Genomic DNA, 27150 nt, shown 5'->3' with positions numbered 1-27150 from the left:
GCTCTCGTCTCCGACCGCCTCTCCCATGCGCTGAGGGTGCCCGGCTGGGCCGGGCCGGCGGCCGGAGGGAAGGCTCCTCTCCATGGTCCAGAAGAGCAGCATGTCCCGGGGTTCTTACCCACCCTCCCAGGAGATCCCCATGGAGGTCTTCGATCCCAGCCCACAGGTGAGGGCTCCGTGCCGGGCAGGCGGGCAGGCGGGCAGCCAGGCAGGGAGCCGTGGTTGTGGCCATCGGGATGGGCTCGAGGAGTCCTGGGAAGGAAAGGGTTATTTATCCCGACGCCGAGGGGGAGAAAAGGGTGCCTGCGCCCCACCCCCCGTTCTCCCAGGTTAATGATTGATGGACGCCTGGCCCGGAGTTGGGCTGCGGTGTGGCGGAGCGGGGAGGGGGCGGGTGGGCTGCCTGTCACTCTCGCCTCCTCGTCTCCCCCGCGTCCTGGTCCCTGCTGCTCCGGTACTGGCTTCGGTGGACGGAGTGTGGGGGTGCTGGCGGGGAGATCCGGGCCTTGTGAAGAAGAGGCTCGAGAGTGAGCCAAGGCAAGGGGCGACGCTCAGCACGCTTGGGGGCGCCGGGCGGGTGTGGGTGGGGCGGGGGTGGCACCAGGAGATGGCCGAGTCGATGGTCAGAGGGCGGTGCCAACAAGGCCTTCGAAGCTGCAGACACTGGCTTTCGAGGGTGGAGAAGCCGGGGACAGTCCTGAGCCGGGATTCATTCCCCCTACCGGCCACCTGGGTTTCTTCTCTGGGTCTTGGGTTTGTTCCCTACCCCCCCCCCCCCACCCACGTTGGCTTGCCCTTCTCCCCAGCCCCCCCTAAAACGCCTCCAAAGTTTGGAAAGTTGGACTAATGCCAACTCACTGTCCTGGAGGGGAGGAAGCTGTTTCCCTGCTTGAATGGGGTTTGCTGCCCCCCTTCACACTTACGCTTGTGAGTTACCCCCAGATAGGAGCATTCTTGGGCAAGGTGGGTTTCCATAGAGTGACCAGCACAGTCTAGGGCAGCCATGCCAGGGGATTTCTCTGGGACACGTCCTTCTCCAAGGATAGCATTAACTCTTGCATTGCTGTGGCCAGCCTGAGCAACTGTTATCTGCCATGAGAGTGTGGTTATGGGTGTGTGTGTGTTGGGGGGGGGGTCAGGTCAGACCTAAAAATACTTCCTTCCTCCACCCCAGGCCCCTTGGAGCCTGAGAGGCAGCTGACTGGGGCCTTCCTTTCAGCTGTCCCCTGTCCCTCTGAGGGCCACTCCCTTTGCCCAGTGAGGGGTGGGGTGGATGGTGTGAAAGTGTCTGGGGCACACTGTAGGGATCCTCTTAGGTTTGTAGGGAGCCTGAAAACTACCTTGGGAATGAGAGAAGAGGAGGGGATGGAGGATTCTTTCATCTCCCATTATCCATTCGCCTTCTTGTACCCAGGTCGCATGAGCCAGAGCCTGAAGTGTAGTTGTGGCTCATCTAGGGTCTTTAGCTGAAGGAAATCTGAGATGGAGGCTGGGACAGGGACTCAGCTGGGAACTAAGCCTCAGTCATCTAACGTTCTGGACTGAGTGAAGGCTAAGTGTGTGTGTGTGGAGGGGAGGGTGTAGAAGCAACTCCTCTGAAGGCCTAGAGGTACCTGAACCTATGGCTGCCTGATATTCAGGTAGCATACATCTGCCTCAGCCAGGGGCCCTGTCAGAGAGGCCAGCCAGCCTACAAGGGACCTGTGGGACTGTGTCCTAGGCTTGGCTTGGGGTGGGGCTAAGGGGCTTTTAGATTGATGTGGCTGGGTTGGTACTTTGGGGATGGTAGGATAGGGCATGGGTAGCTGGGGAGGGAGCATTAGAGGGAGTTCTTGCCCCCTTGGGAAAGATATGGCCACTATGATTATGAGGAAGGGGCTGAGAAAAAGCCTCTCTGCCCACCCACCAGGGCACTAAACCAGAGGTGAGGTTTAGTATTTGATCTCCAGATAAGGTTTCATGGTGCTTCCCTCAAAATGTAGCTTTGGGTCTTCAAGAGCCCAGAGCCATCATCCCCTCCATACACTAGAAGACAAGAATTGGACTCAGGGGAGAAGACAGGCTGGGCCTGGGTTGTCCATCAATCCTTCTTCTCTCTAGAGTCCAGGCACACTCAACTGGAGCTGAGAGGAAGCAAGAGAGGACTTTCCTCTCCCCCCCCCCCCTGCACCCCCAGCACTGCAGGCAGCCTCTCCCTTCCCCAGAGGCTCTGCAGCCTGCCCAGCATCTTAATTAGCTTTGCTGCCTAATGAGCTTCCAGCTCCTCAGACGTTCCTCTTCCCAGCCTGTGGCTTGGTTTGGGGGGTCCCTGTATGAGCCTCCAAGGCTCTGTTCACTGTTCCCTACAGTGGTTGTGGTCGGAGCCCTTCCTGTGAGATCAGAGACCCTCCCTCCCTTTGGGCTGTACCACTTCTGCTAGAAGAGGCAGGGGTGGGAGTGGGACTGTGCAGAGCACGAATGATATTCCCCAGGCTTGGCTGTATCATTAGCCCTGGTGGGATGAGGGCAGGAAAAGGGCCTGTCTGATTCCACTCTTGTTCCTTCCTGGCCTCTCTAGGGCAAATACAGCAAGAGGAAAGGGCGGTTCAAGCGGTCAGATGGGAGTACGTCCTCAGATACAACATCCAACAGCTTTGTCCGCCAGGTAATGGGGAGGCTGGGCTGGGAGTGGGAGGTGGCTAGTTGGCAGAGGACAGCTTTGGTGAGCTGGCCTGCAGCATTCTCCAGGCACTCTTCCCCGTGTCATTTGTCACCTGCTTGGAACCACCCCAACACCCTGACACCCTGTGACCTCTCCTAGATGTGCTGTCAGCTGCACCCACTGCCTCAGCCCCCACCCCCGCCAACCCCTCCTCCAGCACCAACCACCAGCCCCTGCGCCTGCCTGCCTGCGTCATCTCATTCAGGGACAGCCTGGCCTGCCTCCTCCTGGCTTGCTTCGGGCTGTCACCCACTCCCCCTGCCGGCTGTCTGCTTCTATGTCCTCCCCCAGAATCTGTGACAGGGTGGGGTGGAGGCAGGTGCTAGGGAATGAGGTGCTGGGACATTTAGGTCCCTGGAGCCCTGGGTAGGTATGGGCCAGGGAGACACATTCCCGATATCCAATCATGCAGGGAAAGTGTGATGGGGTAGGCAGGAGGTATTTTGATTTTAGACTGGAGTCCCACACCCCTCTCTGAAGGTAGAGGTGCTGAGAGTAGTTTTCTGGGCCTCCTGCACTCAGCCAGGAAGCTGCCACTTGCTTCTCTTCCAACTCTCAACCCTGGGCCATCTTAGGCCCAGGGAGAGGCAGTGAGGAGGCATGTGGTTGCTATGACTACTGAGCATCTCAGCAAAACCTGGTACCCAGAAAAGGCGAGAGGAGCTTGGGATCAGACAAGGCAAGGAACACATAAAAGAGGAAACACGCAGGGCATGTGAGGGCAGAGGACTGCAGGTGGGAGGACACTTGTAGGGATGAGCCCCTTTTCTCCCCAGAGCCAGGAGAGAGGGCAAGAAGATCCCCCACAGATTGAAGTGAAGATCTTTTTGATTCTTCTGTCTGTATACTTGGCACATGTGAGCTTAAGCTTGACTTGGGCATTTCAGGAAGGGAGGCCTTCATCCCAGTGTCTGCTAAGTACACAAACAAATGGGAAGTCCTTTTTTCAACCACTCCCTCATCCCTCCTGTTGCAGAACTGGGCCAGAGCTGGCACTAGGAAGATTGATAGTATACTTTTGTTATCCCTGTTGGCAGGAAAGCACCTTGGTTCCTTTTATTCATCTTTGCCAAGCAGGAGGTCAGACCCCAGCCTCTAATTCTTCCTCCTCTCATCTCCTAGCACCTATCTCCAGTAGGTGGCAGGAATGGGGTGGGGGGGGTAGACCTTGCCACATCTCTGAGCTAAATATACCCTAGCAGTTTGCACATGTAGCAACTCTGCTTGTAACCTGAGCCTGTTGGGGGAAACGGGCAGCGTGGGCTACCTCCTAGGCCAGTGGGGCTGGGCACTGAGGGTGCCGGGATGGAGGCACCCAGCCGGACCCTGGTGGTGGTGAGCTGGGGATGGGCAGGTGGTGGGTGAGTAGAGCAGCCCTTGGAAAGCTGGTGAAGCCTTCATCTAGCCCATGGCTGCTTCCTTGCTGTTTCCTGTCTCTTACCATTTCTGGTGTGTGTGTTTCATGTATGTGTGTTGGTATTGGTGTCTGTGGGTGTCGGGGGTCAGTGAGCAACTCTGTCGGTTCATTTCTGCATCAGTTTTACTCTCTGTCTATCTCTGGCTCTCTGGCCGTCTCCCTCACTCTGGGTGCTTCTGGAAGGAGGGCAGGAAGGTGGGTAAACTATTTTTCCTTCTTGTTTTACATTTTTTTTCAGCCTCTACTAGTGACCCCCAACTCCAGCCTGTTTTCATGATTTGTCTGAGAAAAGGGTGGGCACCTATCCCAGCTAAAATCCAGGGACCTCTGGGGAGAGGTGGGACTTGGTCATCTCTTTCCTAGGTCCCCTTCCACGCCAAGCCAATGGGCCTTCCCCTCTCAGTAGCTTTTTTGTGCCATCAGGAAAGATCCCACCTCGCAACAGTCCTGATCCCACTTCCTACTTCTGTCAGCTACCAGCCCAGAAATCACACATAAACCTACACCTCCTGTCTCCTGCACTTATGTGGATCTCAGGGACAAACACCTCTGGGTATCCAGGATGGCTCAGTCACACACAGTCCACATATACCATAACCCTCCCGGCCCTCCCCCCCCACTTTTTGCCATTGATCTTTGAAATGTACACATGATTCAGCATGTTCATGACCTGTACTGACATGTCTATGCCTGGTACATGTGTGTTACACAGCTGGGTGTGTCTCTAAGAGAGTCTCTTGTGCTCTGAGTTGGTCAGTGTGGTCACAGCTAGCGTCCTGGCACACCCAGGTTTTTTAATCTGCCTTGCACAGCCACCTGGCAGTCTAATGTTGGGGAAAAGCCTGCCCCCATGACCTGCTCTTAACCTGAAGTTTCTGTGTGTGCCACCAGAGAATTGTGGTGTGGCCTGATTCCGGCAGAATATCAGCTAAAAGGGCAGGAGAGGTGGGACTCTGGCTCCCTACACCCTCAAGTAGAAAATAGCATTTGTTTTGGTAGCCTCATCATGCTGAGCAGACTACCCATTGGCAGTAATGCAGAGATTTAAGCCTTAGCTGGTGGCTGCAGTCCCTGGAAGGGATGCCACTAGGTTTCTGTTGAGACTTCTTAGTGATGCCGGTGGCAGGGCAAGGAAGGGGGAGCAGGGAGCAGGACTCGTCCCCTGGCACTCCTCCTCTGCCCTATGCCCCTATCAGGTTCCCTCTCCTCCCAGGGCTCCAGGCAGCTGTCCTTGGACTTGCCTTCACCCCCTGCTTGCTGCTGTCATTCTTCTCAGGGCCACAGTCTACCCATAAGCCTGCAAACTCTGACCATTAGTCCCTTCTGCCTCCTCCTAGGCATCATGCTGGGTTTCCTGGGGCTTGAGATATTGTGGTGGGTGGCACCTCCACACTTTCCTTCCAGGCCCAGAAGCCAGGGAGGTAGCTCTAGCCTTGAGCTGGCCCCCTCTGCTTTCAGGGTTCAGCGGAGTCCTACACCAGTCGGCCGTCAGACTCTGATGTATCTCTGGAGGAGGACCGGGAGGCCTTAAGGAAGGAAGCAGAACGTCAGGCTTTAGCTCAGCTGGAGAAAGCCAAGGTGAGGGAGATGTGGGAGGGGCCTGCTGGTATGATTTCCCTACAGATTTCCAGATCCAACAGCGCCAGAATCAAATCCTGACCCATCACTCCAGTAGTGTACTCTTGACCTCCATGGCTCTCATCTTCCCCTGTAAAATAAGGATCACAACAGCTGCCTTAGATGTGGTATGAGAAGTGCCTGGTACTGTTTCTACACATAGTAGGGGCTTGATAAACACTAAAAGTGCCTGCTTCTTCCTGAATTAAACTGCTTAGGCTAGAATTGAAGCCCTGAGATAATATATATATATATATATATATATATATATATTTTTTTTTTTTTTTTTTTTTTTTTTTTTTTTTGGTCAGTACTGGGAATTGAACCCAGGGCTTAGCATTTTCTATCTTTTTTTTTTGGGGGGGGGAGTCCGGTCTTGGGCCTGAACTCTGGACCTGGGTGCTGTCCCTCAGCTCTTCAGCTCAAGGCTAGCACTCTACCACTTGAGCCATAGCGCCACTTCCAGCTTTTTTTTTTCTGCTTATGTGGTGCTGAGGAATCGAACCCAGGGCCTCATGCATGCAAGGCAAGCACTCTACCACTGAGCCACCTTCTCAGTCCCATTTTCTATCTTTTGTTGTTGTTTTTTGTTAGTTGTGGGGCTTGAACTCAGCGCTTGGGCACTTTCCCTGAGCTTTTTTGCTCCAGGCTAGCTCACTACCACTTTGAGCCACAGAGCTACTCCATTTTTCTGGTGCTTAATTGGAGATAAGAGTCTCATGGACTTTCCTGCCCAGGCTGGCAACCTAGATCCTCAGATCTCAGCCTCCTCAGTAGCTAGGATTACAGATGCGAGCCACCAGCATCCAACAAACTAGTACTTTCTAGGCAAGTATTCTATGACTGAGCTATACTCCTGGCAATTTTGTTTTTATTATACTATATAACCCAGGCTGATCTAGAATTTACAATATCTTTTACCTCTACCTCCAAGAGTTGGTATTATAGGTATGTACCACTATGTTAGGCTATTTTTAAATTTTTATTTTGAGACCAGGTCTTGCCATATTGCAAAGGTTGGCCTCAAACTACTGGTACTTCTGTCTCTGCCTCATGAGTAGCTGAGATTACAGGTATTTACTACCATATTTGGATAAATGCCAGGTTTTTAATAGGATATGCTCTGAAATCATTGTTTTCTAACAGACAATGGTGATGAAGCATGATTACTTAGATGAATTTGAAATCTTTGCGGTGCAAGTAGTAGTTTTGGACTCTACAGAGAGTTAAACATGTGGAACCATTAGCAGTTCAAATATCTAAATAAATGACAGCTACTTAGTAGTAGTGTCCCAACCTATTTGAAAATTAGAGACAGAAGGATCATTTGAGCCCAAGAAGTTGATGGCCAGCCTGGACAACATATCAAAACCCTGACTCAAATGAAAAAAAAAATGAAAGCAAAAAAGGGAAGAAAATGGCAGAACACTCTGCTTCTATCCCTCAGTTTGATTTCACTGTACTGACTACCTCAACTGGCATCACGAACCATGAAGAAGCAAGATAGGAACACACAGGAGGGAAAATCATGAGATTCTTTTTCTAGGGATGTGCTACTCATATAAATAGGAAGCCAGGAAAAGTTTCTCCCTCTTTCTCTCTCTCTTTTTTTTAACTTTATCCAGTTATATTAAAACAAGTACTTGCTAAAACCCCAAAATAAATAAACAAATGCAATGAAGATAAAATTAAGCAACAGCATAGGATTTTTGTAGGAATCAATGAGACACTACACATGAAGCCTGTGACAGTTCCTAGTATGATGAGCAGTCATTGCTGGCAGTGTTATCATCATTCCTCCTGTTCTCATTCTAGGCTCCTCCCACTTTCCTCCAATACTTGCAGTCTTCATATTTCCCACCACCCTGGGAGACCTGCATTCCTATTTATCTATTTATTGTTGGTCTTGGGACTTGAACTCAAGGCCTGGGCACTGTCCCAGAACTCAGAGCTTTTTTTGTTCAAGGCTAGTGACATACCACTTTTTTTTTTTTTTGGGTCCGGTTGTGGGGCCTGAACTCTGGGCCTGGGTGCTGTCCCTCAGCTCTTCAGCTCAAGGCTAGCACTCTACCACTTGAGCCACAGCGCCACTTCTTGCTTATTTTCTTTTTGCTTATAAGGTGCTGAGGAATCGAACCCAGGGCCTCAGGCTTGCAAGGCAAGCGCTCTACCACTGAGCCAACTTCTCAGCCCCTTCCTTTTTTTTTTTTTTTTTTTTTCGTTGTGGGCATGAACTCTGGGCTTGGGCACTGTCCCTCAGCTCAAGGCTAGCGCTCTACCACATGAGTCACAGAGCCACTTCCGGCTTTTTCTGCTTATGTGGTGCTGAGGAATCAAATCCAGGACCTCATGCATGCAAGGCAAGCACTCTACCACTGAGCCACCTTCCCAGGTCTGCTCTACCACCTTGAGCCATAGCAACACTTCTGGTTTTAAGAGTCTCATGGACTTTTCTGCCCAGGCTGGCTTTGAACCATGATCCTCAGATTTCAGCTTCTTGAGTAACTAAGATTACAGGCTTAGCCTCTGGTACTAGCTCCTTTTTATTTTTTTGGTACCAGTATAGTGGCTAGAACTCAGGACTGGGTGCTCTACTACTGGATTCAGACGGGTGCTCTACTACTGGATTCAGAGCTCCACTTTCCTGCTTTTGGTGGTTAATTGGAAATAAAAAGTCTCATAGACTTTTCTGCCTGGACTGGCCTTGAATATCTATCTCAGATCTCAACCTCCTCAGTAGCTAGGACTACAGACGTGAACCACCAGCCCCCATTTTCCTTTTTTTGGGGGGAGGGGAAGGTTGGTCATGGGGCTTGAACTCTGAGCCTGGGCACTGCCCTTCAGCTCTTTAGCTCAAGGAAAGCGCTCTACCCCTTGAGCCTCAGCCCCACTTCCGGCTTTTTCTGCTTATGTGGTGTTGAGGAATCGAACCCAGGGCCTCATGCATGCAAGGCAAGCGCTCTATCACTGAGCCATCTTCTCAGCCCCTCTCCCCTTTTTTAAAAATAGTCCTGGGGCTTGAACTCAGGTCCTGGACACTGTCCCTGAGCTTCTTTTGCTCAAGACTAGCATTCTACCACTTGAGCCATAGCCCCACTTCTGGCTTTTTCTGTTTATGTGGTACTGAGGAACCGAACTCAGGGCTTCATGCATTCTAGGTAAGCACTCTCCTACTAAGCCACATTCCCAGCCCTAATTTCCTTTTTTAAATTGCTTTCTTTTTACTTTTTAGGCAGTTTTGGGGATTGAACTCAGGTGTTGTATTACTTGAGCCACATCCTCAGATTTAGTTCATTTCTGAGATAAGTTCTTAACTTCTTGCTCAGGCTGGCTTTGAATTGAGATCCTCTTATCTTTGACTCTAGAGTAACTGGAATTACAGGTATATACCACCTTTAATTTTCTTTCTTTCTTTTTTTTTTTTGTCGGTCGTGGGGCTTGAACTCTGAGCCTGGGCACTGTCCTTCAGCTCTTCAGCTCAAGGCAAGCGCTCTACCACTTGAGCTACAGCGCCACTTCCGGTTTTCTGGTGGTTTATTGGAGATAGGAGTCTCACGGTCTTTCCTGCCCGGGCTGGCTTTGAACCGCGATCCTCAGATCTCAGCCTCCTGAGTAGCTAGGATTACAGGCGTGAGCCACCAGCGCCCGGCTCCACCTTTCATTTTCATTGAAAATTTAACATACATATAGGAAACCACACAAACCATTTAATGTTCTTTCTGTTTATTATTGTTTTGTTGGTCATGGGGCTTGAATTCAGGGCCTGGGGATTGTCCCTGAGCTCTTCTTACTTAAGGCTAGCATTATACCACTTTGAGCCACACAGCCACTCCCATTTTTCTGGTTGTTAACTGGAGATAAGAGTCTCTCAGGGGCTGGGAAGGTGGCTCAGTGGTAGAGCGCTTGCCTTGCATGCCTGAGGCCCTGGGTTCAATTCCTCAGCACCAACCACATAAGCAAAAAGAAAAAAGCTAGAGCACTAGCCTTGAGCTGAAGAGCTGAGGGACAGCGCCCAGGCCCAGAGTTCAGGCCCCACGACTGGACCCAAAAAAAAAAAAAAAAAAAAAGAGTCTCTCAGACTTTCCTGCCCAGGTTGCCTTTGAACTGCAATCCTCAGATCTTATCTTACAGGTGTGAGCCACCAGCACCTGGCTTTAGTGTACATTTTAATTATTTACAAAGTAAACATCTGGATAAGCACCATCTCCATTATTATTGTTGTTAGGCTTTAGCTTTTGGTGTCAACCTTCCCCCCTTTTGTGTACCTCCTAGACTAAGCCAGTGGCTTTTGCTGTGCGGACTAACGTTGGCTACAATCCATCTCCAGGAGATGAGGTGCCTGTACAAGGAGTGGCCATTACCTTTGAGCCTAAGGACTTCCTGCACATCAAGGAGGTGGGCTGGGTGCCTGGCACCTGGAAGGAGGATGGGAGTGGGTGCCAAGGGAGAGGCAGCCCAAGCTATTGTGGGGGGAAAATGTCTCCTGAGCCAAGCTGCTATGGCATCTTAGACAAATCTTTCTACCTCTCTGAGCCTCTAATTTCTCATTGTTTAATGGGTGGTAATGTCTAGGTCACTTTGTCATGTGGCCTGTGGCTGGAGTGGTGATGAGCTTGGAGTGTATAAGTGTCTGCATTTGCTCCAGCAGCTTGGGTCCCAGAGGCATGAAAGACTCTCTTCTTCTCTCTAAGGGAAGGGCACCATGGCCAGAGGGGATGATAGTTCTGGTATTGTCTTGAGAACTGTGGAGGGGGGTGGGCACTATCCTTGCAGGCTGGAGATGGGGTAGAGATGGCGTTGTGTGCAGGGTGAGCAATCCAGTGATTCCCCTGGAAGGGTGACTGTGGCTTGCACCTCCAGTGCAAGACCTCTTGGTCTCTTCCACCCCACCTGCTGTTGTTTGCAGAAATACAATAATGACTGGTGGATTGGGCGACTGGTGAAGGAGGGCTGTGAGGTCGGCTTCATCCCCAGCCCCGTCAAACTGGACAGCCTGCGCCTGCTACAGGAACAGACGATGCGCCAGAACCGCCTCAGCTCCAGGTGTCTGGCTTGGGGGGGAGGGGGAGCTCTACCACCCTGGGAGAGGCTACCAGCCAGGACTAGGCCTCAGGGCTGGCCCCACTGAGCTGCTTGTGGGGATGCTGGAGGACCTCTGAGGGCATAGCATATAACAGGCCTGGGTTCCCCGCCTGCACGCCCACCCCATGGCTCACCAAATCCATTTGCCTCCCTGCCCACACAGCAAATCAGGTGACAACTCCACTTCCAGTCTGGGAGACGTGGTGACTGGCACCCGCCGCCCAACACCCCCTGCCAGTGGTAAGAGTTTTTCTGCCAAACTAAGGGGTGGGGAGGTGTTCCTGGGTGGGGTGATCACCCCACTGCCTGACCCCCTCCTCCCTATAGCAAGGGAGTCCCCCCTCGCGCAATGAGTACCCCTCCATGAGGCATAGGGTACCCCAACAAGCTACACCTCGTGTTTCTCCTCCCCCTCTTCTTTGGTAGCTCCATCTCTCTGCCTGCCCCTCCCTGCCCCTCAACCCCCCCCCCCATTCATTTCTCCCAGCCCTGTTCCATTTACCTCTTCTTCTTTCTTTTTTCCCCCATCCCATCCCTGTGTTCTGTTCTGTGTCTCCATGCTCATCTCACTCCTCTCTTCCTCACCTCCCTCTCCTTCCATCTCACCTGTGGTCCAGGTAATGAAATGACTAACTTAGCCTTTGAACTAGACCCCTTAGAATTAGAGGATGAGGAGGCAGAGTTTGGGGAGCAGAGCGGCTCTGCCAAGACTAGCGTTAGCAGTGTCACCACCCCACCTCCTCATGGCAAGCGCATCCCCTTCTTTAAGAAGGTAATTGTGACTGGGTTCCTGCAAGGTGGGTGGTGAAGGCCCAGCTCTTGGCAGGGAGAGGGGGCTGGAGTGGTCAGATGCAATCGGGTTTATGCTGTGGGCCTCAGGGCTTCTCGCTAAGCTGGAGGAGGGCTGGGGGGGGGGGAACATCCCTCTCCACATACAACCCCAACTTGGCCATTCACCAGGAAGGGGTGGCTCTTGCCCTTGGAATTCTGCTTGCCCTGTGGAAGCAGGGATGGTGGTAATAAGACATGATCTTTGGTCACTATCAATGCAGTGGAATAGTCCAGTGTGTACCCCACTCTGGCTTGTGAAGTGGGGAGCGGGATGGCATTTCTTCTTTGTCCTTTTCGAACTCTATGGGTAGGCACATGGGGGGGGTCTCTTGGCTGCAGAGAAAGACAGACAAGGGACCCCTTAAAATTTATGGGCTGATAGGAGGTGGGCTCCAAATTAGGGGTTATCATATTTGCAGCTCTTTCCCAAGAGGTGGAAGAAGGGTAGGGCTTGTCCAACGATGCCCAGGTCCAGTGGACTGATAATGCCTCCTGCCCTGGGCCAGGGCCACTTCTCCCTTGCCCTTGGCATGGGGTCCCGTTCCCTTTCTGGCTCTGTCTGTCACTAACACGCATGCCCTGTTATCTCTCCTCGTCTGCCCGCTCTCCCTCCTTCTCTGGTCCTGGCTCCTCCCTTGCCCTTTGCCCCTGCCTGGGTGCCCTCCCCTTTCTCCTCCTCCCCTCCCCTCTCCTGGCAATCTCTGGACCCAGCCAAACAGAAGCAGAAGTCGGTGAGTATCACAGCTTTCTGTGTACCCCTCTCCACCCCTGGGATGATCTGGGAAACCTTCTAACACCCACTCCCATATCTCCCCTCTCTTCCCTACCCTTCCTGGTCCTCCCTGGCCATCCCTTCCCAACCCCTCCTTGATCCCCACATCTGGGCTCTGGGAGCAGGGGGAGGAAAGGCTGCATGGGGGAATTGGAGACTGAGGGAGAGGGTGCAATGCCATCTCCACTCTGGGGTTTCCCTTCCCTGCTTCCCCCCACCCCAGACAGAGCATGTGCCCCCGTATGACGTGGTGCCTTCCATGAGGCCCATCATCCTGGTGGGACCGTCGCTCAAGGGCTATGAGGTAGGAGTCTTAGAGGGGAGTGGGCCCAGAGGGACCAAGACCTTCAGAAAAAATCCACAGAAAGATCCCCAGACCCAGAGAAATCCACAAGAGGGGTCTAGTTCCCCAGGGTATTCTCCCCCAAGGGCCACAGAAATCCAGAGAAAATCCCTAGAAGGGCCTAACCTACAGGAGACACCCTTAGAGGGCCTCAGTCCTGCAAGGATGCCCCTAAAGAGCCCTCCAGAGATACCTAGAAGGACCTTTGAAATCACACTACGCTGGAGTCCCAGCCCCAGAAGGACCCCACCCCCACCCCGACACGCGGCAGCAGGCCCCTTCATCTCAGCACTTTTTAAAGAAGGTGGAATGTGAGGGTCCAAATGCCCATCAGGCCAACCCCCAGCGTGGTTTTTCAATTCCTGACTTCTCCCCCTCCAAACTCTCAACGGCAGGTTACAGACATGATGCAGAAAGCTTTATTTGACTTCTTGAAACATCGGTTTGATGGCAGGTAAGACCCTGGGAGCTGACTTCCCAGCCCCACCTACAGATGAGCAGGCTCTCTGGAAGGACAAGCCTTGGATTGAGGGACAAGAGGCAGGCCTGAAGGCTGGGGCCTGGGCCGTGCATTCTAGCCCATCCTGACTCCCCCCATTCCCTCCTGTGCCTCATCACCCAGGATCTCCATCACACGAGTGACAGCTGACATTTCCCTGGCCAAGCGTTCAGTTCTCAACAACCCCAGCAAGCATATCATCATTGAGCGATCCAATACCCGTTCCAGCCTGGGTAAGCTATTCACCTCCTCTACTCCCTGCTGCCTCTTCTGGACCACTGGATGGGATGTGGGAAGTCTCTAGAAACTTCTCTTTTCTGGCTACCTCCTGGCACTACCTTACATCTCCCTCCCCATGACTTCATGCCCCCAGCTGAGGTACAGAGTGAGATTGAGCGGATCTTTGAGCTGGCTCGAACCCTTCAGTTGGTCGCCCTGGATGCTGACACCATCAACCACCCGGCCCAGCTCTCCAAGACCTCGCTGGCCCCCATCATTGTTTACATCAAAATTACCTCTCCCAAGGTAGGTGCAGGGGCATGACCCCTGTGGAATGGCATGGTTCACAAAGAGGGCTCTGTCGTTGGCCTGCCTGGGTTCACTTGTTTCCTAACGGGATGACTGAATAGTTTCCCTCTCAGTAAAACCCCATCCTGTGGACATGGGAAAGAGGCAGTCTAATGTGAATACACAGCAATCAGCACAGGGCCTGGGACCACATACCTCATCATGCACTAGCTATTACTGACATGATTATTAGGGACATGCATCCAATCCCGTTTCTACTCCGGTTGACTCCATCCTTAGACTAAATCACTGAAATAATTATGCTTTTGTCCCAATGTCACTCAGCTACTTGGCAGGGAGAAGTCTTTCCTGGCTCTGATGTCAGCCTTTTTTTAAAAAATTGTGCTGTCCTCATTTGGACTTGAATAGAGAGGGTATTGATAGGAAAGCTGATTTACTTGTCATGTTGCAGCTCCTTAAACTTTCTTTTTTTTTTTTGTTGGTTGTGGGGCTTGAACTCTGGGCCTGGGCGCTGTCCCTCAGCTCTTCAGCTCAAGGCGAGCGCTCTACCACTTGAGCTACAGCGCCACTTCTGGTTTTCTGGTGGTTTATTGGAGATAGGAGTCTCACGGTCTCTCCTGCCCGGGCTGGCTTTGAACCATGATCCTCAGATCTCAGCCTCCTGAGTAGCTAGGATTACAGGCGTGAGCCACCAGCGCCCGGCCTTAAACTTTCTTTCTAATTGTTAGTGAAGACTTGAGGAATGTGGAGTGTAGGGTGAAGGGTAAAGGTTTTGAAGTCAGTTTTTTTTTCTGTTGTTGGGGAGCAACTGGCCTTGTGCATGCTAGGTAAAGCACTCTACTATTTAGCTAAATCCCAGTCTTAAGGTTTTGTGGGGTTTTTTGCTTTATTTTTTTATTGGTGTATATTATTTATATAAGGGGTCTCATTATAATATGTCATACCTGCATATAATGTGTGTGTGTGTGTGTGTGCGCGCGTATGTGTGATGTGAGTGTGTGTGTCTACTAGGGCTCTAGGGCTTGGACTTAGGCCCTTGCTTTTTTTTTTTTTTTTGCCAGTCCTGAGGCTTGAACTCAACACCAGGGACTATCTCTGAGCTTCTTTTGCTCAAGGCTAGCACTCTACCACTTGAGCCACAGTGCCACTTCTGACTTTTTCTGTGTATGTGGTACTGAGGAATGGAACCCAGGGCTTCATGCATGCTAGGCAAGCACTTTACCACTAGGCCACATTCCTAGCCTGCCCTTGCACTCTTGCTTGGCTGTTTCACTCAAGGTTGGTGCTCTACCACCTTAGCAACACCTCCATTTTGGGCCTTTTGCTGGTTATTTAGAGATAAGAGTGTCTCAGATTTGTCTGCCAGTTCTGGCTTCAACCTTCAATCCTCAAATCTCAGCTTCCTGAGCAGCTAGGGTTACAGGCACGAGGCACCAGCACTCTGCTAGCAAATAATGTGGTTAGATCAGATTCACACCCCTACTCTTGTTAGGTTTTGGAGTTAGAAGGCAGTGTGGGGTTGAAATCTTTGCTTTGGTTGATTTTCAAATTTATTTATTGGTGTTAGTTGTTTTTATTAAGCTTGGGATTTGGGGGGAATTACTTAGTCCTTAAGCCTCAAATAATTCACTTACAAAATGGCATTCCTTCTCTGGTGTGATTATATTTTTGCTGCTGAGGATGGAACTCAAAGCCTCAAGCATGCCAACCATACACCCTACCATCAAGCTACATCCTCAGCCTCTGTTATTTCTCAGAGATTGGAGGCGATAGAGATAAAGATCCCAGTAGACTGACTCATGATGGCTGGAAGTGCTACTAACTGTTGTTGTTCTACATTAACATCTTGGGAACTAGTTTTAAGTTTCCAATGAGATAAAAGTGACGATGGAATATAAGTACTTGGGAGTGTGGGAGCTGAAAGGATCAAATGAGGTAATGATGCAAAAACATTTTGTGACCTAGAAAGTAACAGATGCCCACAGAGGTTATGGTGGGTACTCTTGAGCTAGACTTAACAGCACTGTGTCCTTTTGGCAAGTTACCTAACGTCTCAGTGCCCTGGTTTTGTCATCTGTCACAAAGGCATTCTTGGGCTGGGAAGGTGGCTCAGTGGTAGAGCGCTTGCCTCACATGCATGAGGCCCTGGGTTGTATTCCTTAGCACCACATAAGTAGAAAAAGCCAGAAGTGGTGCTGTGGCTCAAGTGGTAGAGCACTTGCCTTGAGCTGAAGAGCTGAGGGACAGCGCCCAGGCCCAGAGTTCAGGGCCCATGACCGACAAAAAAAAAAAAGAAAAAGACATTCTCCAATGAAGACTAAGTAAAAAGACTGATCATGCAAGATGCCTGGTACCCACAAAGGTACTGTGTGTGTGTGTGTGTGTGTGTGTGTGGTACTGGGAATTGAATCCAAGGTTTCATACTTGCTGGACAAATGCTATCCCAAGTTCTGTTTTGTTGTTGTTGTTGTTGGTGGTGGTGGTGGTCATGGTTATGGGGCTTGAACTCGGCCTGGGCACTGTCCCTGAGCTCTTCAGCTCAAGGCGAGTACTCTACCACTTGAGCCACAGAGCCACTTCTGGTTTTCTGGTGGTTAATTGGAAATAAGAGTTCATGGACTGGGGCTGGGAAGGTGGTTCAGTGGTAGAGTGCTTGCCTTGCATGTAAGAGGCCCTGGGTTCAATTCTTCAGCACCACATAAGCAGAAAAAGCCAGAAGTGGCGCTGTGGCTCAAATGGTAGAGCACTCACCTTGAGCTGAAGAGCTCAGTGACAGTTCCTAGGCCTAGAGTTCAGGCCCCACCAAAAAAAAAAAAAAAAAGTGCACAGACTTTCCTGCCTGGGCTGGCTTTGAACTGTGATCCTCAGATCTCAGTCTCCTGAGTAGCTAGGATTACAGGCGTGAGTGACCAGCTCCAGGCTTCAAGTTTTTTTTTTTTTCTTTTCTGTGTGTGTGTGTGTGTGTGTGTGTACTTGGGCTTCAACCAGAGATTTACACTATTGCTTAGCTTTTTTGCTCAAGGATGGTGTTCTACCACTTGATCAGCTGTACTTTTGGCTTTTTGGTGGTTAATTGGAGATGAAGAGTCTTGTGGACATTACTACCTTGGCTGGCTACTCAGCCTCCTGAGTAACTAGGACTAAAGGCATGAGCCACCAGTGCCCAGCCCAGTTTTCTTTAATGTGGAACAATTCTTTAGTCTTTCACGACACTGGCATCTTAGTATAGCCCTGTTAATTTTGCAAACTGTCCCTCAGTTTTATGTTTCCTTATGATTACTTTTAAATGTTGCATTTTATTATAATCATTATTGATTATAATTAAATTTAACTTTAATTTATTTAAAACTATATTTATTTTAATTATAATTATTAATAATAATAACTAATGGGATTATTGTCAGGACTGAATTGAGAGTACAGAAAACACACAGTTGGTTAAGGTGGCATGCCTCTCTACCTCTAGTGGTCCCAACGACTCATCAGACTGAAACAGAAAGATCACCTTTTCTGGCCTGGCAGCCTGGGTGAACTTAGCAAGACACGATCTCAATAAAAAGCACAATGACTGTTAACACGGGTTAGAGGAAGTAAAGCTGGAGGATGAAGCCCATAGACAAGGTTGGGCATGGGGGAGAATTACTGTCCTTCACATAGACAGCCTGAATGCATGTGGGGTGGACACAGGCCCGGTGAGGTCATTTTTGCAGAGGTGCCCAGGGCTGAGAGTCATGGAACATTCCATAGTCCTAACGCTGGCTCTCCATTCTGACTCCAGGCAGAATCTGACCTTGGTACATTGCCTGGGTCCCTCTAACTCTCCTTTCCCCAAACCAGGTACTTCAGAGGCTCATCAAATCTCGAGGGAAATCTCAGTCCAAACACCTCAATGTTCAAATAGCAGCCTCAGAGAAGCTGGCACAGTGTCCCCCCGTGAGTGCCCAGAACTGGGGGAGAAGGGGAGAAGGGTATTTGGTTTCCTCTGGTCTGCACTGAAGACAAAGTGACCAGAAACACCTGGGCCAAGATCTGTGGGTACAGACCGATCTTGGGAAAGACAAAGGGTAGACCCAAGCAGGGATTGAAACCCCCTCTCTCCTAGTCATGGCTATCTTATTTCCAGAAGGAGGTAGTTGGGCTGAGTTGCGCTAGCAGACTTCTGGCAGGTCTGCCAAGTCCTCTTTCCCATTCTCCATATCCCTAGGCTTTTTTTTTCCCCCTGGTCCTGGGGCTTGAACTCAGGACCTGGGTGCAGATCCTGAGCTGTTTTTGCATAGTGCTCCACCACTTGAGCCACAGCTCCACTTCTGGCTTTTGTGGTAATTTATTGGAGATAAGAGTCTCATGGACTTTCCTGCCCCAGCTGGCTTTGAACCATGATTCTCAGACTCCTGAGTAGCTAGGAGTCTCACAGACTCCTGCCCTGGCTGGCTTTGAACCATGATTCTGAGATCTCAGCCTCCTGAGTAGCTAGGAGTGAGCCACCAGACACCGGCCAGGCCACCCCCACGAGGCTTCTTTTTAACTTTGTCCTTCAACCCCCTTGGCTCCACCCACTGCACCCAGGCCACACCCTCAACCCTTGGACACGCCCCCGCTCATCCCAGCCCTGCCCCTAACCCCACCTCCGCAGGAAATGTTTGACATCATCCTGGACGAGAACCAATTGGAGGATGCCTGTGAGCACCTGGCCGAATACTTGGAAGCCTACTGGAAGGCCACACACCCACCCAGCAGCACGCCACCCAATCCACTGCTGAACCGCACCATGGCTACAGCAGCCCTGGCTGCCAGCCCTGCCCCGGTCTCCAACCTCCAGGTACAGGTGCTCACCTCGCTCAGGAGAAACCTCAGCTTCTGGGGCGGGCTGGAAGCCTCTCAGAGAGGCGGCAGCGCGGTGGCCCAGCAGCAAGAGCAAGCCATGTAGCAGGTCCCCCTCTCGCCTGCACTCCAGGAGTGGAGTGCAGGGAACACTGGGAAGGAAGGGAAGAGTTTTATTTTGTAAAAAACGTGGTTGAGTGGCACATTTCTGGTGTCTGTGGTTTTTGGTGGGGCTGGGGCTGGCTGGTGCTGCCTCCCTGGTCCTGGTTTTACCCGTTGGACATGAGACCTGATTGGACCCTTAAAAAGGCCAGAGACTAATGAGAAAAATAGGAGAAAGATTCACTCACTGGACTCCACACCCATTTTAACTCAGGGCCTTGCACTTGTGTTTGTTTTTGTTTTCTACTTATGGCTGACACTCTACCATTTGAGCCACATCTCCAGTTCCTCCACACCCCTTTTAGAACCACAGAGCAGGAACTATTAGCTCCAGAGAAGCTGCTGCTATGTCAGAGCGAGCATTAACTTCCTGGTCCCTCAGGAAGGGCCCAGAATGAACATCTTCTATGAGTTAGTGCTGTGCTAGGAAAGGCCCTCCTTAGGTATCTACTGGGCCTCACCCTCCTCCTGTGGAAGCCACAACCCATCATCTGAGATCATACCATTAAGTATATGGTTCTGGGGGTAGAGCCAGCCCAACTCCATGAAACCTTCCAGGCTGCTGTTTTCCAAGCCTGTTTTCAGCAACAGAGCCCACTTGTTTACCAGGCCCCCAAGAAGCACTTCTGTGCTCTTTCTCCACTGAGACCCCAGAAGCACTCCCTACCTCTTCCCAGAGCTCCAGAAAACTGGGTCACACAGCAGAAACATTTGCTTAGGGTCACACAGTTTAAGGTGGCAGGGTGTGTGTAGAACTTGATCCTCTTTGCAACCTACCTGACAATCTCTACTGTCCATGGCCAGCAACTCAACTTCAGGGGGCATTTGGTGATGACAGCATTGAGCCACCATGGGAGGGGGGGTCTCCAGTTGAGGAAGGTGACCCATCAGCTTTTTCTAGCTTTGCATCCTTGTTGGGGCGGGGGGGGGGAGATGCAGTCAGCCCTGGAGACTCATCCAGGGAGGAGATGCGTGGGGTTCTAGAAGCCTGTGATTGAAGTCTGGTGTGGGCTGAAGAAGCAAGGGTCAGTGGAGTTTGAGTTGAAATCTCTTAATGTATTTGGAAAAGTGGAAGGATTGACTAACCTAATCAACCACTAGTGAGTGGCAGCAGTACTAATGAACTGTTCATGATGATTAACCTCAAGCCATTAATGATATGCATTGAGGAAGTGGTGACTAATTGTTCAGGGGCTTCCTTACCATGGTTTCTGTGAGAAATCGTGAGTCCTGACTTACCACGAAGTTGGTGCCCCAGCCCTAACAGTGGTGCAAATGTGCACAGCCTTGTCCTCTGGCTGGGTTCTAGAGCCATTTGCCCAGGTACCAGGTTCCCCTTCCCTAGATCCAGTGCCCTTCTCCTTCAGCCAGGCTGGGTATTATGGTGCTGTCACTAACCTGCCTTGCTTTGTTGTGTTTTTCTCACCCCTGCCTGCCTGATCTGCATGGTGTGTGCCGTCTGTCTGCTAACCAGGGACCCTACCTTGCTTCCGGGGACCAGCCACTGGAACGGGCCACCGGGGAGCACGCCAGCGTGCACAAGTACCCGGGAGAGCTGGGCCAGCCCCCGGGCCTTTACCCCAGCAGCCATCCACCAGGCCGGGCTGGCACCCTGCGGGCATTGTCCCGCCAAGACACGTTTGATGCTGACACCCCCGGCAGCCGAAACTCTGCCTACACCGAGCCGGGAGACTCATGTGTGGACATGGAGACCGACCCCTCAGAGGGGCCGGGGCCTGGAGACCCTGCCGGGGGCGGCACTCCACCAGCTCGGCAGGGCTCCTGGGAGGATGAGGAAGACTATGAGGAAGAGCAGACCGACAACCGGAACCGGGCCCGGAATAAGGCTCGCTACTGTGCAGAGGGTGGGGGTCCGGTGTTGGGGCGTAACAAGAATGAGCTGGAGGGCTGGGGGCAAGGTGTCTACATCCGTTGAGGCGGAGGCTGCTTAGTGGGAGAAGGACTCGGAGCCCGGGGAGGGGATCCAGAAGAGGGGCTCACCGCCTGAGCTGTGTCTTGCCTCCAGGAGGCGCTGTCTCCCTCCTTTCAGATGCCTTTGCTCAGTGTTTGGGGTTTCTTTGATGGTTATCATTCCAGCTCCTGGGAGGCCTTTAAGCCCCAACAGTAGGTTTTTCCCTACTTGTTTGTGGTTGATGGTTGTTGGATCCCCATCTTCCTGAACTGGCCCATTTCCCCCATCTTAGGGGGCCTCTCCTCTCCCCCTCCCAAGAGAAAAGGTGCACTTCCTTAAATCTTTCTACTTGGGCCTTTTAAATGAAGGTCCTAAATGAGGAGGGGCCCCTTCTTTTCCCAACTTGGGGTATTAGTGAAGGGTTGGGTGGTTTGGCTGGAGAGGGAAGCCACAGAATCTTCCCCCATGGGGGCTCTCTTTCCCCACACCCCAGATCCAAGGTCCATCACCATGCCCCAGCTTTCTGGCAGTATTCTCTGGTAGGTGAAAGCTACAACTTGGACACCCATAGGGAGTGTTGTCTTGGGGAGGGGTCTGGGTGGGAACTCAGACATCAGAGGTGTGCCCTCTGCCCTCTGTGACTGTGGCAAAGCCCATGGCAGAGAACTTGGAGGACTGGGCAACTTGAGATGCTGCTACCCACCCCACCTCCATGTTTCAGCCCTTGCCTACCCAGGAATGAGCTTTGCCTACAAACTCTCCTGCCTGCTGCCATTAGAAGAGGGGGGGCCCACTCTGCATCTGAGCCCCCCGCACATCTCCGTGCCACTTGGGTGTGGAGACTGAACAGTCTGGTCCGCTTCATTCTAAACCAAAAAAAAAAACAAAAACAAAAACAAAAACCCTGCTCCTTCACCGTCATTCACCCTGAGGCCTCAGGGGAGAGGCCTGGTGGGTTGGTACCCAAGAGGTGACCACCACCCCAGGGGTCACCTGGGGACCTGCCTGGGTCTCCCTCGGGGGACTTGGCTGCTGCTGCTTTCTGTACTTGCCTCTTGTGATCCTGTTCTTTACTAGTGTCCACTTCTCCCAGGAGAGGCCTTGGTAGCCCCCTCCCCTAGAGTGCCCTCCGCCTCATCATCCTTCTAGCCCAGCAGTCCTGCCCCTCCCTCAGCATCCTAGCTGGGCCAGAGAGAGCCGATTGTGCCAACAAGGACTGGGCCCTGCCCGGCTGCCCACCTCAGGGATGGGTACCCCACACCTGTCTCTCCACCTCCTGTGCCAATGTTGTCGCACCCTCACCTGAGGGTGGGGTGCAGCGTTCACTTACTGGTTAGAAGATACCACTGCCCAACCTATCCCCTGTCTGGTGTTCTGTTCCTCATCTGTCCGTCTTGTCTGTACTCCTGTAGGAGAAATATTTTGCCACATATAAAACCGCCTTCCTATCCTTTGCGGCTACCTCCTGAGCTTGCCTCTTTGTCCCCGCCACACGGTTGTCAGCTCAAACAGCCTCACACGCACAAGGCACGTGGGAGCTCTGCCCACTTGCAGGGGCGGGAAGGGGAGGTGCAGGACGCTGTGCCAGAGTTGTTGTTTTGCAAGGTTCTGCTGCTTCTGACACATCATCTTCAGGACTGACAGGAACTGCGTGGCTGGTCTCAGCTCCCCATTCAGCTGCAAGCTCAGACCTTTACCTGGCTCCCCCACACAGCACAGCCTGGGGAAGTGGGGACTGAGGTGTTGCTGGGGGTGGTGGGGAGAGATTCACTCGTGCCTGGCACGTGCTTGTTTGTCTGCTGTGACCTCACTGAGCCCCAGCAGCTCAGAGAGAGAGGGGCTGAGCTTCCCCTTCCACTCATGCCCAGCTCAAAGTGAATCATCACTGAGGTTGGGAAGATGATCGACGTGGGTACAGAGAAGACTAGGGACTCCCACCAGCCCTGCCTGAGTGAAGTGAGAAGAAAATCATCAAGTGGCTGGCCCCTCTGCCATTACCAGCTGGCAGGATGTGGAGTCTAACAGTTCCGACCGCTGTCACCTGTGTCCTAGTTCATATAGCAGCTGCAAGCTTTCTCACGGTTTTTGGGGTTTTTTTTCTTGCATTTTTTTTTTTTTTGGTGCCCTCAAGGTTAGCCCTCTACCACTTGAGCCATAGCTCTACTTCTGGCTTTTGAATGGTTAAATGGAGATTAGAGTCTCACAGCCTTTCTGGTGTAAGCTGGTTTTGAAACAAGATCCTCAGGTCTCAGCCTTCTGAGTAGCTGGGATTACAGGCTTGAGTACTGGCATCTGGTCTTTTTTCTACTTCCTGAGGTGATCCGGAACATGCATACACCTAAGTCCTCCTTCTCAATGCTCCAGTGCAACGTGTGTGTGTGTGTGTGTGTGTGTGTGTGTGTGTTTCACAGCAAACCTCCAAGGCCCTCCAGATGAGCAGTCGGCATGTCACTGAGAAGAGCAACTGGCCCAAAGTCAGGTGGCTGACCCAAACTTTCTAAAGGATTGGTGTCCAAGTTGCTGAGAGGCAGGTCTCTGACTCCCAGCACAGTGCTCTTCGCACTACTTTTCCATTTGAGTCAATGTTTATTCATTGAACAAACATTTATTCGGCACCTCTTGTGTACTAGGTCAGAGGAGGGTAAAGGGTTGGGGAGGAAGAAGCAGGTGTCTGAATATGTTTATTTGCTCCTCATTTAACTCTACCTGAAATTACATTTGCCCAGAACTTGCAAGAAAGGCTTCTCCTCGTTGATGTAGAGATACAAGAAATGGGGAGAGATTTTGGTTTCTTGGTAACCACAGCTCTCAACCCACTCTGGTTGCTCAGTCAGCAAGCTGGTGGCTGTCAACATGTGAGCATCTCAACAGCCATGACATCAGCTGGCCCGGCTCCCACAGTCACCGCTGGGACTAAGGGACAGAGGCATGGAGGACTCTTCCTAGCTGGTAGCTCCCTGATGAGCTGGTTCTGTGTTTATGGTGGACCCTGCCCCAGCGTGAACAAGAGTGGGGCAGGCCACAGACCCTAGGGGTGACCTAAGGTTTTCACTGTCCTAAAATGAAGTGAATTGAGCTAAGGCCTCCATGGCCCAAGGTCCAAGGGGTGCTCTTTCCCAGTACCCTACAAGAAGTCTTGTGTTAGTGGCGGTGATGGCTTCCTTAGAGAAATGACTCACCTCCCAAACCTTTCCACCTGTCTCTCAGAAGAGGGTGTGTGTGTGTGTGTGTGTGTGTTTCTAGACTTTAAATTCTGGCCCAGGTGTTTTGTCTACTTGGTCTGTTTCCTGAATCATATTTGCTGAGTAAATGAATACATAAATTGTCAAATGAATAAATAAGTGAATGTCCCACCACCACCAAGAGCTAGGTTCTGGGCCTCCCTGCAGAGTTAGGCTTTTTACCCCCCTTGTGATAAGGTCTCACTATAGCTCAGGCTGACCCTAAACTTTGTGTGTATGCCACTAGTCATGGGATTTGAACTCAGAGCCTGAACTTTTTGTGCTCAAAACTAGCTCTTTACCACTTGAGCTCCATTTCTTTCTTTTTGGTGGTTAATTAGAGATAACTTTCCTGCCTGGGCTAGCTTTGAACCGATATCCTCAGATCTCATCCTCCTGGGTAGCTAGGATTACAGGTATGGTTTAATCGTTCTGCCTCAGTCTCTCAAAGGTTGGCATTACAGTTGTGTATCACTGCATCTACCTGGAGGCAGCTCTTCAGTGCAGCACTTTCTTTCTTCCTTTGTGGTACTCATGCTGGCCAGGCAGGCCAGAGGTTCACTATCAATTTTGCATTTGGTGGAGGATACTCAGTGCATGAAGACATGTCTTTCTCAACATTCTCCCACCCCCCAAAAAAAATCACAAAAATATGGTAGGAATGCTTACAATACTGCTGTTGCCCCCAGCACTCTTCTGTGCCCCATACTGACTTTTAGCTCCAGCCTCACTTGTTCTTTTCCAGGGCTGAAATGGAATCCACCTACATGGGATCTGGAAGTCAAGCCAAGGAGCATGAATATCTGTGCTGAGTGAGCAGTTTCCCTCGGCTTTCTTTCCACAAGCTTTTCCTTCTTCCTCAATTCTCTCACGTTTGTGTTCACGTTCTTTTTTTTTTTTTTAACATTCCAAGTACATATTTTCAGACTGCAGCTTACTCATTCTAAGTCAACCCAATAGCAACAGAGTTCTAACTAACCAGGCTCTGGGCCAGACAGGAAGGGAACATGTACTGGTGAATAAGATACAAATTCTATCAGGGCACTGGTGGCTTGTGTCTATAATCCTAACTATGCAGGAGGCTGAGATCTGAAGATCCCAGTTCAAAGGCAGCCTGGGAAGACAAATCCAATGGTTTCTTATCTCCAATTAACCAGCAAAAAGCCAGGAGTGGAGTCTATGCTTCAAGTGGTAGAGTACCAGCCTTGAGCAAAAAGCTAAACCAGAGAATTAGACCTTGAGTTCAAGTCCCTGTAATGGTACACAACATACTCACAATGCCAAAACATACAAAAATTCAAACATACAAATATTTCAAAGATACAATTCCTAGCAGTAGTCATGTGTAATTGAAGGAAGCAGGCTGGGAAATCTATAGGCCCTTTGTAAAAAGTGGCTCCACGTTGCTAGAGAAACAAGCCAAGCTTGTGTGAGCAGGTGGCTTTTACACAGGATAGCTGGAGTCCCTTTCAGAGCACCTGGAGGAAATGCAGAAACAAAGGCACATTTGGAAGGGCTAGGCCCATGTGGGCAAGAACCAGTGAATGCAAAACCCGGGAGATAAATGTACAAATGCAGGTGGAAGCTATTCATGGAGGCTCTTGAATATGAGAATAGGAGGCTGCTCTGGAGCCAGAGGGCAGTGGATGGTTATTGAAAGCTTCAGAGTTAGGGAGTAAGAGTCCCTGACCTTTGCTTTTGGAATACTAATAGGGCATGAAGAAGATGCTCTGGACAAGGTGAGGACCAGTTAAAACATTACTTGTCAGTGGAGGGAGCCCCTCGTGGGCTGTGGGAGGACAGTGGCAGTGAGGTGGAATGTGATGACCACAGTCTCTTTCTCCTTGATTTGAAGGCAGGGGGAGCAGAACATCCAGACAACTTCAGTGTTTTCTTAGGGTGACAGAATCAGCATGGTGTCTGAGACTCTACTTTTCTCAGCCTGAAACTGCTGTGTTTTTCCCACTTCTCTTGTGTTTTTTGGGGTTTTCCCAGTTTATGCAAAGAAGGAAATTCACAAACAACAACGTTGGTTTTTTTCTCTCTCCCTCTTCTCACCAAGCCTTCTGTTTCTCTTTTGGCCCATGTTTCCTGTACTTCTGGCCTTTCTACTGGCCTGCCTACTTCTGGCACCTGTGGGCCAGCTGATCAGGCAACTGAGGTAGGAGGATCACTTGAGTCCTCTCCAAACCAAAACTAAAACCAAAAGACCAACAGAAGAATGTTTCCAAGCATAGTGGTTCACACCTATCATCCCAGCACTCTAGAGGCTGAGGTAGAGGGATCATGAGTTCAAAGTCAATCTGGACTACAAAAAAGCTATAGGTGGGGCTGGGAAGGTGGCTCAGTGGTAAAGTGCTTGCCTTGCATGCATGAGGCCCTGGGTTCGATTCCTCAGCACCACTTAAGCAAAAAGAACAAAGCTGGAAGTGGTGCTGTGGCTCAAGTGGTAGAGCGCTAGCCTTGAGCTGAAGAGCTGAGGGACAGCGCCCAGGCCCAGAGTTCAGGCACCATGATTGGCAAAAAAATAAATAAAAGCTATAGGTTTGGCCGGGCGCTAGTGGCTCACGCCTATAATCATAGCTACTCAGGAGGCTGAGATCTGGGGATCACAGTTCAAAGCCAGCCCAAACAGGAAAGTCCATGAGACTTATCTCCAATAAACCACCAGAAAACCAGAAGTGGTACTGTGGCTCAAGTGGTAGAGCACTAGCCTTGAGCTGAAGAGTTGAGGGACAGCGCCCAGGCCCAGAGTTCAAGCCCCACGACTGACAGAAAAAAAAAGAAAAAGCTGTAGGCCAGCCTGAAATATAGTGATCTGGGCACCAGTGGCTCCTGCCCGTAATTCTAGCTACTTAGGAGGCTGAGATATGAAGATAACCATCTGGGCAGGAAAGTCTAAGATTGTTATTTCCAATTAACCACCAGAAAAATGGAAGTGGCACTGTGGCTCAACGTAGTTGAGTGCTAGCTTTTAACAGAAAAAGTTCAGGGACAGCTCCCAGGCCCTGAGTTCAAGCCCCTAACCAACAAAATGAAAAAAGAATATACTGTGAGACTGACTAAAAAGAAGAAGAAGAAGGAGGAGGAAGAGGAGGAGGAGGAGGAGGAGGAGAGGAGGAGAAGAAGAAGGAGGAGGAGGAGGAGGAGAAGAAGGAGAAGGAGAAGGAGAAGAAGAAGAAGAAGAAGAAGAAGAAGAAGAAGAAGAAGAAGAAGAAGAAGAAGAAGAAGAAGAAGAAGAAGA

General features: G+C 51.0%; 1 protein-coding gene across 1 annotated transcript; it reads left to right on the top strand.

Annotated features, from left to right (window-relative positions):
• On the top strand, nt 1-21566 carry Cacnb1 (calcium channel, voltage-dependent, beta 1 subunit). Its single transcript, XM_013037526.1, has 14 exons — nt 1-166; nt 2558-2644; nt 5577-5696; nt 10008-10130; nt 10642-10778; nt 10981-11057; nt 12360-12379; nt 12644-12724; nt 13159-13217; nt 13386-13495; nt 13636-13787; nt 17628-17723; nt 18424-18609; nt 20248-21566. Exons 1-14 carry the CDS (start codon nt 83-85, stop codon nt 20707-20709), a joined length of 1794 nt encoding a protein of 597 aa, XP_012892980.1. The 5' UTR covers nt 1-82; the 3' UTR covers nt 20710-21566.
• The last annotated feature ends 5584 nt before the right edge of the window (nt 21567-27150 follow it).

This window comes from Dipodomys ordii, unplaced genomic scaffold (assembly GCF_000151885.1).
Source record: "Dipodomys ordii isolate 6190 unplaced genomic scaffold, Dord_2.0 Scaffold7, whole genome shotgun sequence".
Lineage (NCBI taxonomy): Eukaryota > Metazoa > Chordata > Mammalia > Rodentia > Heteromyidae > Dipodomys > Dipodomys ordii.
This window is presented reverse-complemented; position numbering and strand designations above follow the sequence as displayed.

What these genes read in the sequence shown, in the direction of transcription:
- Cacnb1 (XM_013037526.1), top strand. Translation starts at nt 83, where the DNA reads ATGGTCCAGAAGAGCAGCATGTCCCGGGGTTCTTACCCACCCTCCCAG. An exon ending in TCTTCGATCCCAGCCCACAG is followed by an intron (nt 167 to 2,557) that starts GTGAGGGCTCCG and finishes TGGCCTCTCTAG; the next exon opens with GGCAAATACAGCAAGAGGAA. An exon ending in CGTCGCTCAAGGGCTATGAG is followed by an intron (nt 12,725 to 13,158) that starts GTAGGAGTCTTA and finishes TCTCAACGGCAG; the next exon opens with GTTACAGACATGATGCAGAA.